Source organism: Haemorhous mexicanus, chromosome 19, assembly GCF_027477595.1.
Source record: "Haemorhous mexicanus isolate bHaeMex1 chromosome 19, bHaeMex1.pri, whole genome shotgun sequence".
Taxonomy (NCBI): domain Eukaryota; kingdom Metazoa; phylum Chordata; class Aves; order Passeriformes; family Fringillidae; genus Haemorhous; species Haemorhous mexicanus.
The window spans coordinates 10,255,748-10,272,751 of NC_082359.1; the positions used below are offsets into that span (position 1 = coordinate 10,255,748).

Consider the following 17,004-nt stretch of genomic DNA (forward strand, 5'->3'; position numbering starts at 1 on the left):
CCAAGGCAACAACAAAGTGTCCATGCCTGGCAATTCCTCATCCCTGCTCCAGGAGCTGTCAGTGGCCTTTGACAGCTCCAGCAGGAATTGGGAATCATGGATGAATCTCCTGATGTGGCACTTCCATCACTCCTGGGGAGCAGGATGGGGATGGGAGCAGGTGGGTGATACCACAGGTGGGGGAATCCATGGAACAGGGCCCAGCTGTGCCCTGGGAATGTTCCCATCAATCCTCCTCTGCCAAGGGTGGGGTTTGGGAGCTGAGAACTCGGAATTCTCCCCGGCCCGTGGGTGTGCATCGCTCAGATCCAGCTCCTGGCACAGCTCTGAGGGAAGCACATGGGAAAATGGGGGGAATGATGCAAGATTGGAGGTAAAGAGAGGCTCTGTGAGGGTGCTGAACCACGTGGAGATCCCTGACCTGCCCATCCCAGGAGTGGGATGCAGAGGGATAAGGTGCCAGCCTTAGGAGCACAGCGGGGTTTGGCCACTCCGTCCCAGCCCTGCTGTGTTTCTGGGGCTATTTATAAACTCGAGTTGCACAAGGTTGGGACTGGGTTTTTGGGTTTTTTTTCCGTGGTTGTATCAAATCAGCGAAAAAAGGGAACGGGAGCCGTCTCCCGAACATCCTGTCTGTGGCTTCTTTATTTGCGCAGGGAGTTTGCGCTCGGATCGGGAGGCGGTGACGGGACCGGAGCTCCGGACCGCAGCGGGTGTGGAGCCAGGGATGAGCTCCCTGGGGGAAAGGCAGGGCACAGTTATCCCTGGGCATAAACCCAGCTCTAAAACCCGGGATTTGGAGCTGGGATATGCAGTGGGAGCCTCCTGTATTGTCCTCGTAGCTGAGCTCAGCTCCTTTTCCAGTCATTCCCTTTTATCCCCACGGCTTTGCCCGGGGCGAGGGAAAGTGCTGCTGGATGCCTGAGAAAGCTCCCCCGGAGAGGGAAAACTTCCAAACTTCCTCCAATTTCTTCCCCATTGACTGCCACATCTGTTTCGGGATGAGTCAGGCGGGTTCCCAGGGCCTGTGTGGGAGGGAAGAAGGGCGAGGACCGGAGAGGTCGGAACTGGGGGGCTCCGGCCGCGCATCCCTGCCCCACCCGCGCATCCCGGCCCCACCCGCGCATCCCTGCCCCACCCGCGCATCCCTGCCCCACCCGCGCATCCCGGCCCCCTCCGCGCATCCCGGCCCCACCCGCGCATCCCGGCCCCACCCGCGCATCCCGACCCCCTCCGCGCATCCCTGCCCCACCCGCGCATCCCTGCCCCACCCGCGCATCCCGGCCCCACCCGCGCATCCCGGCTCCATCCGCGCATCCCGGCTCCATCCGCTCATCCCGGCTCGGCAGGGAGCTGCTCCAGGGAGTTTAATCAGCCCAAATCAATTTAGAGCTTTAATTGCTTTGCTCGGTGTGGGTGGCACTCGGAGCTTGCCAAGGACATGACAACTGCCAAAGGCTGCGGCGCCTGGAATTGCCGTTCCCGACGGTTGCTTCTGCCCGGATCCTGCTCCATCACCGGCCCTGGGAACGGGGGTTTGTCCCTCCGCAGGCGCTGCTGCCGGCAGGGCTTTGCTGAGCAGGCAGTGCCAGTGCCCCGGAGGGAAACCCCAACCCACAAACGCTCGGGATGGGAAATCGCATCCCAAGTCAGCGTGTTTTCCTTTCATCTGGCTAAACACAGAGATGAGTGTGAGACCAGGATCCTGCATCCTGCCTGGACGAGGGGAAGTGGCAGGTGCCTGGGAAAGGAGGCAGTGCCAAGGGATGGATTGGTTCTGTGGGGCTGCAGAGCTCGGCCTTGCTGGGAACACTGGGATTGTGCCGGGTCTTGGCTCTGGACCCCTCGGAGCTGCCGGGATTTTGGTCATTGCTCGATGTCCTGAGGTCAGCCCTTGGCAAGGCCACGTGCAGGAGCATCCATGGCCGAGCATTCCCCACCCCAGCAGGCCCTGGGGTGGTTTTGGGAAGCCCAAAGATCCCCACCAGGTCCCAGCTGGTGCCACCTGTATCTGCCTGGGCTGAGCATCTCTTGGTGGCACCGTTGGACTCCGGACACACAAAAGGAAATCCCATCAGTTTGCGGTTGGTTTTGTCCCTTGCTGGCTGGATTCAGGATGTTTTTTGCTCTGTCTATACAGCTGAGAGTAATTAATTAGCCTTAATTAGTATCCTGTGGTAGATGAACTTCCTTTCTGCTGGGGAATGGCTGGTGACAAAGTCAGGGCAGTGTTGCTTGAGCTGCAGTGTCCCAATGGGGCAAATCCTGCTCCTTTTCCAGGCTGGAGGAGGGTGAGGGGGCATCCCTGCCAAATTTTCTTGTGTTTCCTTGTGCTTCCTTTGCTCCCAACCCCTGCACTGGCTCTTATCCTGCTGGGATGGCTGCTGGGACTGGGATGGCTGCTGGGACTTGGATGGATGCTGGGACTGGGATGCCTGAGGCTTGGGAGCGCAGGATCTGCGTGGGGAGGAAAGGAATTTTCCCGGTGCCACATCAAGCCCGGGGTTATCCAAACCTCCTGCTCTGTGTGGGTGGGGGCTGTGCTGCTCAGTGCTCCCAATCTGGGGGCCTGCCCCAAAAACCTCTTGTTTGTCACCCTGAACCCCATCCCTGCATCCAGCCTTTCACATCCCTCTCACCCAGGGGAGCCTGGAGCCTCTCCCAGCCACACTGTGCCCCCCAAAGAACTTTTCTTGCAGGTGTCAAAGGGGCTGGGGTGACAGAGCTGCCACCACAGAGGCTCTGCGGGCTGGGGGGACTGCCTGGAAGCAGCTGCAGCATCCTGGTGGTAATGAAATCCATCGGGAAAAAGCAGCCCCTGAGCAGCAGGAGCGGCGTTTGGGAGCCAGATTTTGCCTGAAGGGAAGTGACTCAACGTCTTGGAAGGAGTTGGGGGCGGTGGGGGGAACAGAGGACAGCGGTTGACCCAGGGTGGGGACAGCACAGCCAGGGGGACTGGCAGCCACCTGCCTCCCGTTGTGCTCCCGGCTGGAGCAGCATCCCCGCGGAGCGCTCTGGGCTCCGTTATCCCTCCGTGGGACGGTGCGCTGCGGCCCGGGGGGCGGCACAGGAAAGGAGGCCCCTCGGGAAGCAGCTTGTTGCTTCCTCACGCTGGGTTGTGATCCAGGCCAGCGTTCCCACCTCCCGGCGTCACACCCTCTCCCAGCTGTTGCTCGCCGAGCATCGCGCTGCCAAGAAAACCTTGGTGATGGATGCAACTCCCTCCCCGCTCCCTTAAAACCGGCGGGGAGAGGCACCGTGCCTGGGTCTGTCCCGGCACGCCGGGATCCGCCTGGGAATCGGATCCCGCTGGCACCCAGGGCAGCCCGAGCTCGTCCTGCCCAGCGCGGAGCAGCGGGACAGCGTTGGCACCGCACGAGGTATCGGGAAAGGTCACTTGGTGGGGGACACTGGGGGAGCAGAAGGGACAGGATGAGGCGGCAGAGCGATGGGGCAGATCCAGCCTGTGCCACTCCCCAGCCGGCTCCGTGTTTCTCATGGTTTTTATAATCTTGGGCTGCATTTCCCACTGTCCTGGGGCAGCTCCTCTGCACCCTGCTGGGGACCTGCCACAGGTGCCACAAGTGTGGAATATCGCGGAGCTGCCACCCCATCCCGGGGGTCCTGGGAGAGAGGGACCCCGGGGAGACGATCACGAGTCCCCAGCCTGGTTCCACAGGGGGATTGGCACATCCCTGCCCGGTTCACACTTCTGGGGCTTCTCCTTTCCCCGTAGCAGCCCCACGAACCGGCACATCAGCATTTTTTCAGCCCTGATTCAGCTCGGGGATGTTGCGACACAGAGTTGTGCAAAGCTGGCGGTGCCTCCGATTCCTCTTTTTCGGCTCTCACGGGAGCTGCTCCGCGTGGGACGGGGGCAATGTCCCCACCTCAGGGGACATGGGGGCCTCGAGCTCCCTCCCACCTGCCACCACTCCCTGCTGGCATCACCCCCTGTCCCCTGGTGACACGTGCATGGTGCTTTTCCAGCTCAGAGGGAACTGGAATTTGTCCCCTGGATAACTCGTGGATCTTGGTGCCGGGGAGCAGGCGTGGGCTCTGGTGGAAGGTGAAGCTCTCTCACAGCACGGTGCAGCTTTTGCTCCAGGTGTTTTGCATCTCCCTCTGGATGAGCTGTCCTGGCTCAGAGCAGGGATTTGTGTCCAGGGATTTGTGTCCATCCAGGCTCAGCTCATGCAGAATCACCGGCTGCCACTGGCAATTTCCAGCTCCTGGCAGGCACAGGGCTGAGGTCAGGATGGCTGGGGACAGCTCTTGGCTGGTGACCCTCTCTTTGGGGGTACAAACAAGCCAGGCTGATTTCCTCACTGGGAATGCACTGTGGGATGGGCAGGACCTGATGAGCAGCTTCTCTTCTTCCCTGCACCCCAGGAATGGCTTTGGGTTCCTCCTCTCCTGCGTGTGTGAGGCCAGGAGCCTCCCAGGAGCAGGGCATGGATTTGGGGTGCTTGGGGAGCAGAAATGAGGGGCAGCCAGGCTGGAGGAGCCCGAGGGGACTCTCTGGCTGTGCTCACAATGAGAGATACCCAAACCCTTCCCAAAGGCTCCCAGGAGATTCCCAAGCCACTGTGGGCAGCAGAGGAGCCGTGGTGGACAGGACATGTCACTGCTGCCACATCCCCTTCTGTGTCCAGCTAAACTCTGCAAATTCAACATCCTCCCCCAGAGCTTCCCCCTTCCCCTTGCAGCTCTGCTGAGGCCAGCAGCTGGATTATTCCACGGGCTGCATTTATTTTCCTCATCCTCCCATCCCATGTGCTTCTCCTCGGGATGAGAACGCTCGGCAATATCCGTGTCAGCTCCAGCTGGATGCCAAAGCCACGAGCCCAGGGTGGTTCCCATGCCAGCCCTAACGGGGCTGTAGGAGAAGCAGAGATGGCTAATGCAGCCCCTAAATGCTGAAAATTCCTTGGGGATTTATCCAGCTCAGGTAAACACCTCTGGGTTTACATGTATTTGTTAATTTGTGTTTTTTATAGGGATTTGGGAGGAAGGGTTTGCTGGAGATTTGCAATCTGCTGAGGTTTTTTGCTGCCCTGTTGTTATACAGCGGGTTTGGGATCTCTGGGATCCCACTGCCCTTCACCCCAAACCCCCCAGTTTTCCCTAAAATCCCAACCTCTTTTGGAAGCTGGGCTCTGCAGCCTGCAGGGTGGGAAAACAGCACAGAAGGGAGAGGAGCTGGCAGTGAATTTGGGGGGGTTGATGCCCTGACAGTGTGGCAGTGTCCCCTGGCTGGGGACAGGGAGAACAGGGTGGCTTTTCTTTGCTGTGCTGATCAGCATTCAGCTGGGGACACAGAGCACAGCTGGGAGGATGCTCCCATGGATCCAGGGTGACTTCCTCACCCGGGGGGGTGCTGAGCCTGCTGTCCCCAGCCATGCCACATCCCCTGAGGGGTCACGTCCCTCCTGCAGCCCTATTTCTGTTTTCTTGGGTTTCTTTCCCTTTGTATGCCCTGAATCCAGAGCGATGTCCCCAAGTTTTTGTCCCCTGACCAAGCCCAAGCCGTGGTGAGGGACAGCATCACTGCACTGCTGGGATGTAGCAGGGAGGATGCTCTGACAAAGGGAGGTTTTATTGTCTTTTTATTGCCTGAGAAGTGCCAGGAGAAAACCTTGGATTATTAGAAGAGAGTAGAGGAGATGAAAGAACTTTCATTATCTTTGAAGCCAAGTCATTTTAAGCAGCTCAGAAGTACAAGCTGCCCCTTTTCAAGGAAATCTTTGCCTGTGTAGGTGCAAACGCCCAAAATTTTCCCCTTTAATCCTCCAACCTTCCCAAGAGCAGAACAGATGGAGCAAAAGGCCGGGATTTTACGATCGGGGTGGCTCTTTCAACACTTGGTGCCAGGGAAGGCCGAGTTCCTCTGCCAGAGTTTCACCCTGGGAGGGGCCCTTCATAACCCAAATTTTGAGGTTAAACCCCTTTTTCTGGCAGGATTGGGGTGCTTTGCCCATGAGTGTGACCCACACTGTGGCCAGGAGGATCTATGGGATCCATTCCATCCTATCCCGACCCGTCCTGCTCAGCCTGGCTGGCTCTGCCCAGATAAACACTGACTCATGTTTTTCTGTCCCACCCTGGGCACAGCAGCTTTTTTAAGGCTGCCTTTTCCAGCTATTTCCTTTTTCCTGTGCCCTTCACACGGGCGTGGGGCAGCCCCAGGGATGCAGGGACAGGTTGGAGATGCTGGAGGCTGCTGGCTGGGGGGGTCCCGGATCCGGGATGGAGAACTGGGATGTGTCTGAGTGGATGCAGGTAGGGATTAAGCTTCCTACTGCCCTCTGTGCCTCAGTTTCCCCCTTAGCCGTGCCTCCTCCCTTTGCTCTGAGGGTCTCCAGGTGCTGGGGGAGGTTTGGAAGAATTTCCAGCCTGGATCCTTGCTGGCAGGAACTCATTCTCAGCCTGCTGCTGCTGCTCCCATGGCATCCCACATCCCTGTGCCTTTCCCAGCCTGCTGGAGCAGGTCAGAGGGGTCAGGGGTGGTGGCAGGGCTGGAATCACAGCCAGGAGCAGCTTTTGGGCAGGCTGGAGCTCAGGTTTGGAGGTCTGAGGTCCCTCTTGATGAGCTGGTGGTCGATTTACACCGAGGAGTGGGGCTTCATCCCGGGTGTCCCAGTGGGGAGTGGGATGCTGGGCAGCCTCATCGCTGTGGCATCTGTTGCCATGGCAATCACCTGCTAAAATAAAGGGGAATTGGAGCTGGGTACCCAAAGCTGCTTTGCCATTTGGTGCCTTGCTCCCTGAGATTCCTGGGAGCTGGATCCATGCAGGGATGTCCCTCCTGTGTAACCCTGGGCTGGAAATATGTGGGGATTGATGGGGTGGCCTCGGGTGCCAGCTTGGGATGGGGTTTGCATCTGCCTTCCCTGGGCCATGGGATGCCATGGAATTCTCAGGGAGGCTGGGATCCAGCCCGCAAGGTGGGACTCAGCCAGAGCTGTGAACCCCCACGGAACTGGGACCAGCACCTGCCACATGTCCCCAGGGACATCCCTGCCCTCCAGGGACATCCAGGACTGTCGCAGGGCTCGGTGGGGGCTGGTGCCAGCAGCTCCAGAGGGACGTGGAGATCCCATTTTACCCCCAGCCCTTCCCACTGAGCTGAGCTCCAAACATCTGCCGGCAATTCCCCTCTCCCGGGAAGCTGCGCCGGAGCTGCCCGCGCCTCCCACGCCCGGAGGAAGCGGGTTTGGGGTTTGGGATGCGCTGGGAGCTCGGGAACCTCAGTGGGAAGAGGAGAGGGAAGCGCTCCAAGGAAGGAAAGGCAGCGCAGCTGCCGGGGAGGAGGCGGCAGCAGGGCGGGCACGGACCCGGCTGCTCCGGGGCGATTTGTTTGTCCCGTGCCGGGGACGAGCATTTTCCAGGGGGGACAAGCACCGACCCAAGGGCCGCCCCAGTTTCCCCAGAGCTGCAGAGCCAGCCCTGGCAGGTCCCAGCCCGGATCCATTTCATGATGTGGCTCAAAGCGTGATGCACTTTGACAGCTCAGGCAGGATCTGATGTACTCAAAAGCTGCTCTGCTGGTTTGATTTAATTTAATTTGATTTGATTTGATTAGGTTCTATCAGTTCTCCTCAACCTGTCCCACTAAAAGCCTGGCCGGCGGGCAGGAGGCGGTGCTGGCAGCCTGCCCATCCCTATAAACTCCTGGAGCAGGGCTCTGGCACCGCCCTGCCCTCTGGGATCGGCTGCCCGAGCATCCCCTGCCCTCCCCGTGTCCCCGGGACGCCGATCCCGCCGCCTTTCCCCGCTCACATCCGTCCCCCGCCCGTCTGCCTTGGCCAGGGCAGAGTTTTTTCGCCCAGAAACCTGGATTTGAACATTTTCTGCTGTTCTCTCGGTTTCCTGTTGCCTTCCCAAGAACAACATCCCTGACCTCATCCTCCCCGGTATGTGCCGGGATGCTGCCGCTGCTCGAGCCGCCCGTCGGGAATCCCACCCGGCCTTCCCTGGGTACCAAGACAAACACAGCTGCGGGAATGACGGAGAAAAGGCTATTTTGGGTAAATCCCCTGCTCCGTTTTGTTGAGGTAGGAGGACAAAGATGAATAGATTGAAGGGAGAACAGTGGTTTTGGCTTGAGCAGGGAATTTTCAGCCCGGAGAGGAGCAATGAAACACTCTTAGTATTATGTGTTTTTTTTTCTTTTTTTCTTTTTTTTCTTTCCTCCCAGACTTTGGAGTTTTTTTGCTGTGAGAAATTAGGAGGTTTCATGCAGCTGCCTCTGATATTCTCCATTTTTGGGAGAATTTTGGAGAGGCAGGTGGGAGTTTGCTGGATGATTTTCCAGCAGGTCTGGGCTCCTGGTGCCCATTGAGAATGTTCATGGTGGGACTGGCAGCTGCCTGCTGCTCCTGTGGAGTTTGGGATGGCTCCTCATGAGCCCTGGAAACAAACCCATCCTCTACCAAATCCCACAGGGAAGCAGAGTCCTGGTGTTCCCATTGCTGTCTGCCATCCTCATCCAGCTGGGAACAGAGACCAATCCCTGCCCAACCCGCAGAGCAAAATTAACAGAGAATTCAGATAAATAACCCAATAAAATGAGCTTTGGAACAAGCTGAAAGTCATCAGGCCCAGCAATTAATACTGAAGGAAGGATTTTACATTAAAAACATGGAAGTGGACACAGTGGGAAGAGGAGTGGGAATTTCTCCTGTCCCTCTGGAGCAGGGGCTGAATGTGGGGTAGGAGTGAGGGTGGGAGTGTCTCACTTGCCCCATGGATGACACCACAGTGGAAAAGGTGGCTGTGGAACAAGTCCAGGGAGCTTTGGGGTTCTCTGGGTGATGGGAGATGGGGATGGGATATGATGCAATGGGGTGTGGTGCAATGGGAGGCAATGAAGTGGGATGGGATATGAGGCAATGGGGTGGGGTGGGATGGACATGGGGTTCTGGGCTCCCTCACCTTTCTGGGGCTCTGCCTTTGGGAAGGGGATGACCTGAAATCCTTGTTCCATAAAGCAATGCCTCATTAATCAACATTAACATCTCTGGGAGAGTCAGTTCTGCTGATTCTGTTCCTTCCACCGGATCATTGACTTTAATTCATCTCTGTGGCCATCAAGGTTTTCCTGGGACAAGGCCTCTCCCCAGATCCAGCTCATTCCCAAACTTTGCATTCAACCCTCATTTGTTCTGGCTGCTTATCGTGCCCAGGAGCTGGGCCAGGGGGAGGTGACAGGGAGGGATTTCACCCCTGGCTGGGGACTCTGCAGCAGCAATGGCAGGAAGAAAAGCAGGAAAAGCCCAGGGAGAAACAATAGCTTCCAACACAAACACCATGGGAATTTCAAAGCAGGGCTGGCGGGAGGGTGACGCTCAGGGACCTTTGGGGTGAAATTCCTCGGGAAGAGGGAGGGTCCTTGGGCGTCCCCACGTCCCTCCTGTGAGGACACGTCTGGGTGGGATGCTCTGTGCTTCTCAGTCAGGCCTTGGGGGGGTTTTAACTCTGGATTCTCACAGGGGAGAGCTTGAACCCCCTCAATCCAGGCTCTGGAGCCTGGAGTCTGACACTGGCAGGTGATGCTGCTGGTTTACCACAATTAACAAGTTTAAACATACAGGGCATCAATTGAATCAGGAAAACAACCCTGTGAGAATGCAGGATATAAAATAGATCATGCAGATAATGTGCATCTCATTTATACCTTGAGTTAATTATTATTTAATTATTAGTAACCTGTGGTCGATTGGTTCTTTGTGTGCACCTGAGGATGCTGCTCGTGTTGGGTGCTTGGTCAGAGAGTACAGGCTGGGATTTCTGTCCTGGATTATCCCAAAAGCTGCTGGGATCATTGCAGGACCCCACCTTCCCCAGACTGGAGGCGAGGAGGGTCCCCAGGCCAGCACAGTCCCCCGAGGGAGGCTGCACAGGGTTAATTGTTGCCACAATCTGACTGGTTTTCCTCCCTTAACCCCACATCCGGGGATGAGTGGCCTTTCTTTGATCCTGGCTTTAATGTTACAGCTCATGCCTTAGGCCAGTGTGGAGGGAGCTGCCGTTGTGCCCTGGGACACTGAAGTGTCACCTGTCCTCCATCCCGACAGAGAGGAGAGAGGTGAGAGGGTGCCTGGTGTCAGTGGGGGGTGTGTGGGGAGCTTCCCTTTGGGTTTTCAGTCCACTTCAGTGCAAAAAAAAAAAAAAAAAGAGGAGCCATACTATGTTGCAGATTGGGAAGTCAGAGCTGTTGATGATCTGTTAATGAGCATTATCCCGGTTTTCCCCCTGGAAGTTGGCGGTATTCAACGATTTCTGCAGGATGAGGCTGCAGCCACATCCTGGTGGAGCTGAGGGACTGAATCACGTCCTGATGTCTCACGGATGGGGGTGGAAATCAGGGAGGAGCTGAGGGAGCATCTTGTTCGGGATCAGTGGGGTTCTCATGGGATTCCCCCATTCCTGTGTTTGTCCCTTCTCTCCCTGTCCCCAATTCCCACAAGTGTTGGGGGCCGTTGTCCCTCCCGCTCTCCTCACTGCAATTAACACCAAGTGTTTGCTCAGCAGGGGAAGATCCTTGGCTGCAGACCCCAGCATCCCAGCTCCCCGGGACCACACGGATCAGCTGCCATTCCCACGGACGATGGCGCTTCCCAACCTGTCCGATTACCTGGACGGCCTCATCAGTAACTACAGCGACTACCCCGACTACACCTACGAGGACTTGGACAGCGTGTGGGCAGACCCGGCCCAGGACTCCAAGGACATCACCAGGATCCTGTCTGTCATCATCTACACCGTGTCCTGCGTGCTGGGCATCCTGGGCAACGGCCTCGTTATCGCCATCATCACCCTGAAGATGAAGAAGTCGGTGAACGCCGTCTGGTTTCTCAACCTGGCAGTGGCCGACTTCCTCTTCAACATTTTCCTGCCCATCAACATCGCCTACACGGCCATGAGCTACCACTGGATCTTCGGCACGGTCATGTGCAAGCTCAACTCCTTCCTCCTCATCCTCAACATGTACACCAGCGTCCTGCTGCTCACCACCATCAGCTTCGACCGCTACGTGTCCGTGGTGTTCCCGGTGTGGTCGCAGAACCACCGCTCCACCAACCTGGCCTACGGCGTTTGTGTGGTCATCTGGACCCTGGGCATCGTCATGAGCTGCCCCTCGCTCATCTTCCGGGACACGGCGCAGATCCGAAGCTCCGTGATTTGTTTCAGCAACTTCTCCCTCTCCAGGAATAAATCCTACGAAGGGCTGGCTCTGGTGAGGCACCGCACCGTGAACATCACCAGGTTCCTGGCCGGGTACATCCTCCCCATCACCATCATCACCTTCTGCTACATCGCCATCGTCTTCAACCTGCGCCGCAACCGCCTGGCGAAGTCCAAGAAGCCCTTCAAGATCATTGTCACCATCATTGTCACCTTCTTCCTCTGCTGGACTCCCTACCACCTGCTGAACCTGCTGGAGACGGTGCCCAACGCGGTGCCCTGGTCTGTGTTTGAGATCTTCATCCCGCTCACCACGGCTCTGGCAGCCTCCAACAGCTGCATGAACCCCGTCCTCTACGTCTTCATGGGCCAGGACTTCAAGAAGTTCAAGGTGACCCTCCTTTCCAGGCTGGTGAACGCCCTCAGCGAGGAGACAGGACACTCCAGCATCGTGCACAGGAGCTTCTCCAAGGTCTCCTCCATGACTGAGAAAGAGACAACAGTTGTCTAAACTCAGCCTGCGGGAGGGACAGAATCCCCTGGTGTTGGCACTGTGATGGTGACCAGCCCTGGGGTGGTCAAACATTGTCCTGCACTGTCCTACTGCCCATTTTTGACTGGTGTTGCTGCCTGGGGGCTGGCAGGGGATGGAGACCTCCAAGGTGTGGAGAAGACACAACCACCCTTGATCCTGCGTGGGATTGCAAAAATCCGTGCGCCAAAATAAGAAAATATTTTTGGGCATTCCCATCCAAACTGTGCATTGCCTGACCCAGGAAGGGCTTTCCTGGTGTTTCCAGAGGCACCGTGGTGGGGTGCAGGATATAAGGAAGGCACCTCCTGTGCCCTGGCCAGATTGGTGACACTCCTCTGTCCCATGTCTGTGTGTGGCTCCTCATGGGAAATTCCTGAGGTATTTTGGTACCAGAACAAGGTGTTTGTGACTTTTTTTGGGAAGTGTCCTTAGGAGGGGTTGGATTATCCCAACTCAAAGAACTGGGAAGTCTCAAATGTCTTCTAAGTGATCCAGATCCAGGGCCACCTTCCAGTATGGGAATTGGGCTCATGCACAGGGTCACCAGCATGGAAAACTGGGAGAAGAAAGAGGGAAAGGTCAATTTGAAATGTCTTTTTAACCCTCCTTTTGATGGGCACATTCCACACGGTACATCCTGCAGGAAAGGTGGGTGTTTGGGACCAGGAACCGGCCCATGAGCTGGGAATGAGCTTCTGGGGAGGACCTGCTGTCCCCTCATGCACATCTTGGGACGCGCTGGGAATCTCCTGGGAGACTCTGCAGCAAAGGATGGGCTGAGCCACCACCTCAATCCGGTTTCACACCCAGTTAATTTGGGAGCTCCTTCTCCATTAGAGCTCCTTCACCACAGCCCTGGTGTCACCCTCATTTATGTGTCACTCCCAGGACAGCGAGGAATCCCTGGAGCTGGAATTAAGCAGTCCCCAGTGGCCCTGGGGACATTTCAGGAGCTCCCTCGGGGACCTTTGTGCAGATTTTGGCAGCTGAGAATCTGCTCCCAGGTGCCCACAGAAGCTGAAATATTTATTTATAGCTTTCCTTGGAATTCAGCGAATGGAAAATAAAATGGAGAGACATCTCCCAGGAAAAGGCAGGGAGCTATTTACAGGCAGCAGATCCAGAAATCCTGCGGCAGGAGCAGGATCTCAGGATGGCAGGCTTTCAGGATTTCAAGATTTCAGGATGCCAGGATTTCAAGATGCCAGGATTTCAGGATTTCAGAATGCCAGGATTTCAGGATTTCAAGATTTCAGGCTTTCAGGCTTTCAGGATTTCAGAAGGATTATCTGGCATCCTCTCCACCCCGGCACTGCCTCGCTGCCCCACCTCAATCTCATCACCTCCTCTGTGTGATGGGACACTCAGCACCTGGATTGTCCCTGTGTCTCCTGGAGTTGGGATGCACCCCCAGAGAGGCAGCAGGGCCTCTCTGGTGGTGGGAGGAGGCTCCTCTTGCTCATTTTCCCCAGTATTTAATTAATATTGCTGGAATGTTGCCAGGATCCCATTAGGAGTGGGATAAGATAGATGGGATGGACGGGACAGATGGACACACAGGGACACACAGAACTTGCAGAGGATCTGTTTAGGGAGCAGTGGGAATGGGATGGACCCAGAGCCAGCAGCCTCTGGGGCTTTTTGGGCTCAGGCTTTGGAGAAGGCCTGGATGTGGGAGCAGTGGGATGAAGCCTCAAGGACTGGATGCCAGCCCACAATCCCACATCTCCTCAGGTTGGTGCTGGGATGTTCTTAATGGATTCAGGATGCTCCTCCCTAATTCTGGTGTCTGTTTTTTCCAAGCCCATCTGTTATTACTCCAACAAGCTTTCCCCAAAAAAAAAAAAAAAAAAAAAAAAAAGCAGTGCCTTGGTACTTACCCTGGGGGGTTAAATCATCCCTGTAATGGCAGCTTGGCAATCCCAAATTTCCCAAATATTTGGGTGCATCTTTGTTGCTCTTTGCTTATTTAATAAAACCTCTGTTTTCCAGACAAATACCTCAAAGTGTGGAGTGGGGCAGATCCCAGGGTTTTAACCTGAGCAGCCACTTCTCCGTGTGTATTCCTGAGCCCTGGTGTCCAATCTGGAATTGTGGAAAGAGCTCAGGAGCAGAGGGATGGGGCTTGTGTGATTGAGGTGGGATCTGAGCATCTTGGGTGGGCTTTGGGAGGTCTCCCATGGATGATCCGAGTGCTTCACCCCAACATCCATCCAGACACCAGTGCTGCTGCTCTGTCCCCCCCTGTTCCTGATTCTCCTCATCCTGCCAGGGCTTGGGAGGAAAAGGGAAAAATCCACTGAGTTTTTTCCTGCTGGACCCTGTTAGCTTTGAATTAAGCTCCCCAAAGATTATCAGTGATTTCTGTTCCCGTGTCACCCACTGAGACAGGCAGCAAACAGCTCACCCAGGCAGCATTAAAAAAGCACATTTTTATATGTCTATAAAATAGAAGCAGGGGGAAAAAAAATAACATTCCTCAGAAAACTTCAGCCTCCTCAGCCAGGTTTTTCTTCCCTTTTTGGCAGAGTGGCAAAGAAATGCAGCTCAGTATTGCTCCAGTTCCTCTGATATTCCCAAAATACTGCAGGAGCTGCAGCTCTGGAATCTCCCAGGGGGCTGAGGATGGATCCTGTCAGCATTCCTTGGTATTTTTGCAGAGCTGGATATTTTGTTGGTGGAGGGGAGGGGGCTGCACTCCCCTAGAGCGTTGGGAAGCTCCAACACATTAAATCAAGGATCCTTGGATGTATCCAGGTGACCCCAATCCAACCCCTGCACTGCTCAGCTGGAGACATCCTTAGCTGTTAATTAACAGAGCCCTCTTGATTAACGGCAGCAGGAGGTTAATGACCACGGGCAGCTCCAGGGGAACGTGCACAAACTGGAATTAGCATCCAGGGAAAGGGCTGGGTAGGAGCTGCAGCCCCAGGGCTGGTGGTGCCGGGATCTGCTGCCTCTTTTGGGGCAGAATCAGTGAAATTGGGATGCAGCTGGGTTCAGCACCTCAGAGCCAAGGGGTGAGTTGGATGCAGAGCCACCACCATCCCATGAAATCTGGAATTAGGGCAGTTGTGGGGATTTCAGGATTTTAGAGTCAGTCAAGACTTGTGGTAAAGAGGAATAGCAGGTTTTGGAGCTGGAGCACAAACCCCCATCCCAGAACCCCCATCCCCAGCCTTGGAGCCCCAGCCCCTGTCCAGGCCCCTTATCCCAAACCCTGGGACCCCAACCTTCAGCCCAGCACCCCCAAACCCAAGGCTGGGTCTCATTTCCTGGGAGAAATTACTCTGGAATACATCAAACCCTGCTCCTGTGGAACGTGTTACCATCCTTAATGACAGCTCTTTTTCACTTGGCTGTCACGGCCCTAAAATAAAGCTGTGTTTTCCCTCTCCCATAAATCACTGCCTTTATTCCGAATTGGAATGAAATTTAAAATTAAGGGGGGAAAAAAAAGGACAAAACGTGTTCCCCTCTCCCTTTGCTCAGAGCCAGGCAGGTTGGAGCCAGGTTTAAATTATCCCTGCTGTGTTCAGACACGTTGTCAGCTGTAAATTTTAGGGGAAATAGCCAAGCTGACACATAAACCTGTTGGTTTTGTCAGGGATGGAGATGGCTGCTCTCAGATTTATGGCCCATCTCCCCATTCTGGGGTTTTTATGGAAGTTCTGCCGCTGAGGAGTGTGTTTGTGGGGGGATTTCCCTTTATTTTTTAACACAGCTTAATGAGATTTTATTTGAGAAGAAGGGGAAACTCCTTCTCTCTGAGCCCCCCAGCGTTGTTTGCATCACTGGGGGCATTGGGGGATTCCTGGATTCAGGAATTCCTGGGTTCAGGAATCCCCTGAATCCACCCCAAAGGAGCATCCAGTCCCTTTGCCAGGAAGGGATCCCGGACCCGAGCCACACTCGCCATCCCCTCCAGCATCACCGCGTCCAGGGAGCACAAACCCCACCCGGAATTGGGGGAAATGCGGGAGGTTTTGGTGCAGACGCCGTTGCCACGGCAACAGCTGAGCAACCCCTGCAGCCCTGGAGGGAGGAACGCTGCAGCAGCACCGGGAGGCAGGAAAACGCTCCGGGGGATGCGAGATTGCCAAAAATAGATGATTTTTCCTGCAGGAATCCAGGGAGGAGGAGGGGGGGTCACGGTCCTTCCAGCAGGGCAGGGCGGGCTGTGCCCACCCAGGGATGCTCAGGCTGAGTCAAGAGGAAAAATCCCAGCTTTTCAAATCCTCATGGAAAGGCTGAGTGCTGCCTCCCCCAGGCAGCCGGGCGGGCTCTTAAATGTCAAGAGCTTTTCCCAGGAAAATGATGCGGGAAGGGTGGTTGGCTCCTTTTTCCAGCGGGAATAGGAATTTCGTCCTTACTCGCCAGTTCCACGTGGTTAAAATACAGCCCAGCGTTTAATAAATAAATAAAAAATCGGAGTACGAAGCTCCGGGAGGGGGAAGCTGCTCCTGCATCAGTGGGATGAGGGGAAGGGGGATCCCAGAATCCAGATGTGCAGCACGCCCTGACATGGTCATAACATCTTCCAACTGCTCCATTTCGGTGCAATTTAAATGTGTTTTAAAAAAAAAAAAGAAGAAGAAGAAGGAACTGTGGTGCAATAAAAGCAGGGAAAATAAAAGAGAAGATGTGAATTGGTGCTGCTGCAGGCTGGAGAGATTCCCAGTTTTTTTTTTTTTTTTGTGGGGTTTGTGGAGGTGCAGATGCGGGGTCCCCTCCCCTCCCTCCTCCCAAGCTGCCGCCCAGGCTCCGAGCGCGATGTCATCCCTTAATTGTTTTATCTCGGCCATTAATTGGCTTTGAGGCGTTAATTACTTCCGAGGGGAGGGAGGGAGAGCTGCCCCTTGGGCGGCCGGGACCTGTCAGAACAAATCAAGGCCGAGGTGAGGCTTCATCCCTGCTTAAAAAAAAAAAAAGGGAATTTCACCAACTCCAGATTAGAAATAAGGGATAAATTGCACCCAGCTCTCGCTCTGGTGCTGAGGAAGGTCAGGAATAAATCCTGCAGTGAATCTCCCCCTTCCTAGCACACATCCCATTAAATCTGTCTGCAAGGACACTCTCAGGGTACTGAAGCTCCCAAAAAAGAGCAGCTTTGGTCGTGTTGTCAATGCAGAAATGACATTAATGGGATTTAAATACCTGTTAATGGGTTTAAATACAGAAATGGATTAATGGGATTAAAGGGGAGAGAAGCTGTTCTCCCTTGGCTCCCACAGCCCTTGTCTGGGATGGTGGGGAGTGCTCAGGTGGCCCCAAACACA

The 17,004-nt window shown here is 55.5% G+C and overlaps 1 protein-coding gene across 12 annotated transcripts; it reads left to right on the forward strand.

Annotated features, from left to right (window-relative positions):
• Positions 1-3,118: 3,118 nt before the first annotated feature.
• Positions 3,119-15,129, forward strand: CMKLR1 (chemerin chemokine-like receptor 1). 12 transcript variants are annotated; one of them, XM_059863242.1, is made up of 4 exons: positions 3,119-3,380; positions 7,889-8,057; positions 10,000-10,090; positions 10,534-15,129. In XM_059863242.1, the coding sequence occupies exon 4, from the start codon at positions 10,613-10,615 to the stop codon at positions 11,699-11,701; it is 1,089 nt and encodes a 362-aa protein (XP_059719225.1). In that variant the 5' UTR covers positions 3,119-3,380; positions 7,889-8,057; positions 10,000-10,090; positions 10,534-10,612; the 3' UTR covers positions 11,702-15,129. The 12 variants fall into 12 exon arrangements, with proteins under 12 accessions (XP_059719225.1, XP_059719221.1, XP_059719220.1 ...); XM_059863239.1 differs by lacking the exon at positions 3,119-3,380 and adding an exon at positions 4,531-4,951; XM_059863245.1 differs by lacking the exon at positions 3,119-3,380 and adding an exon at positions 4,531-4,951 and having other exon boundaries at positions 10,537-15,129.
• The last annotated feature ends 1,875 nt before the right edge of the window (positions 15,130-17,004 follow it).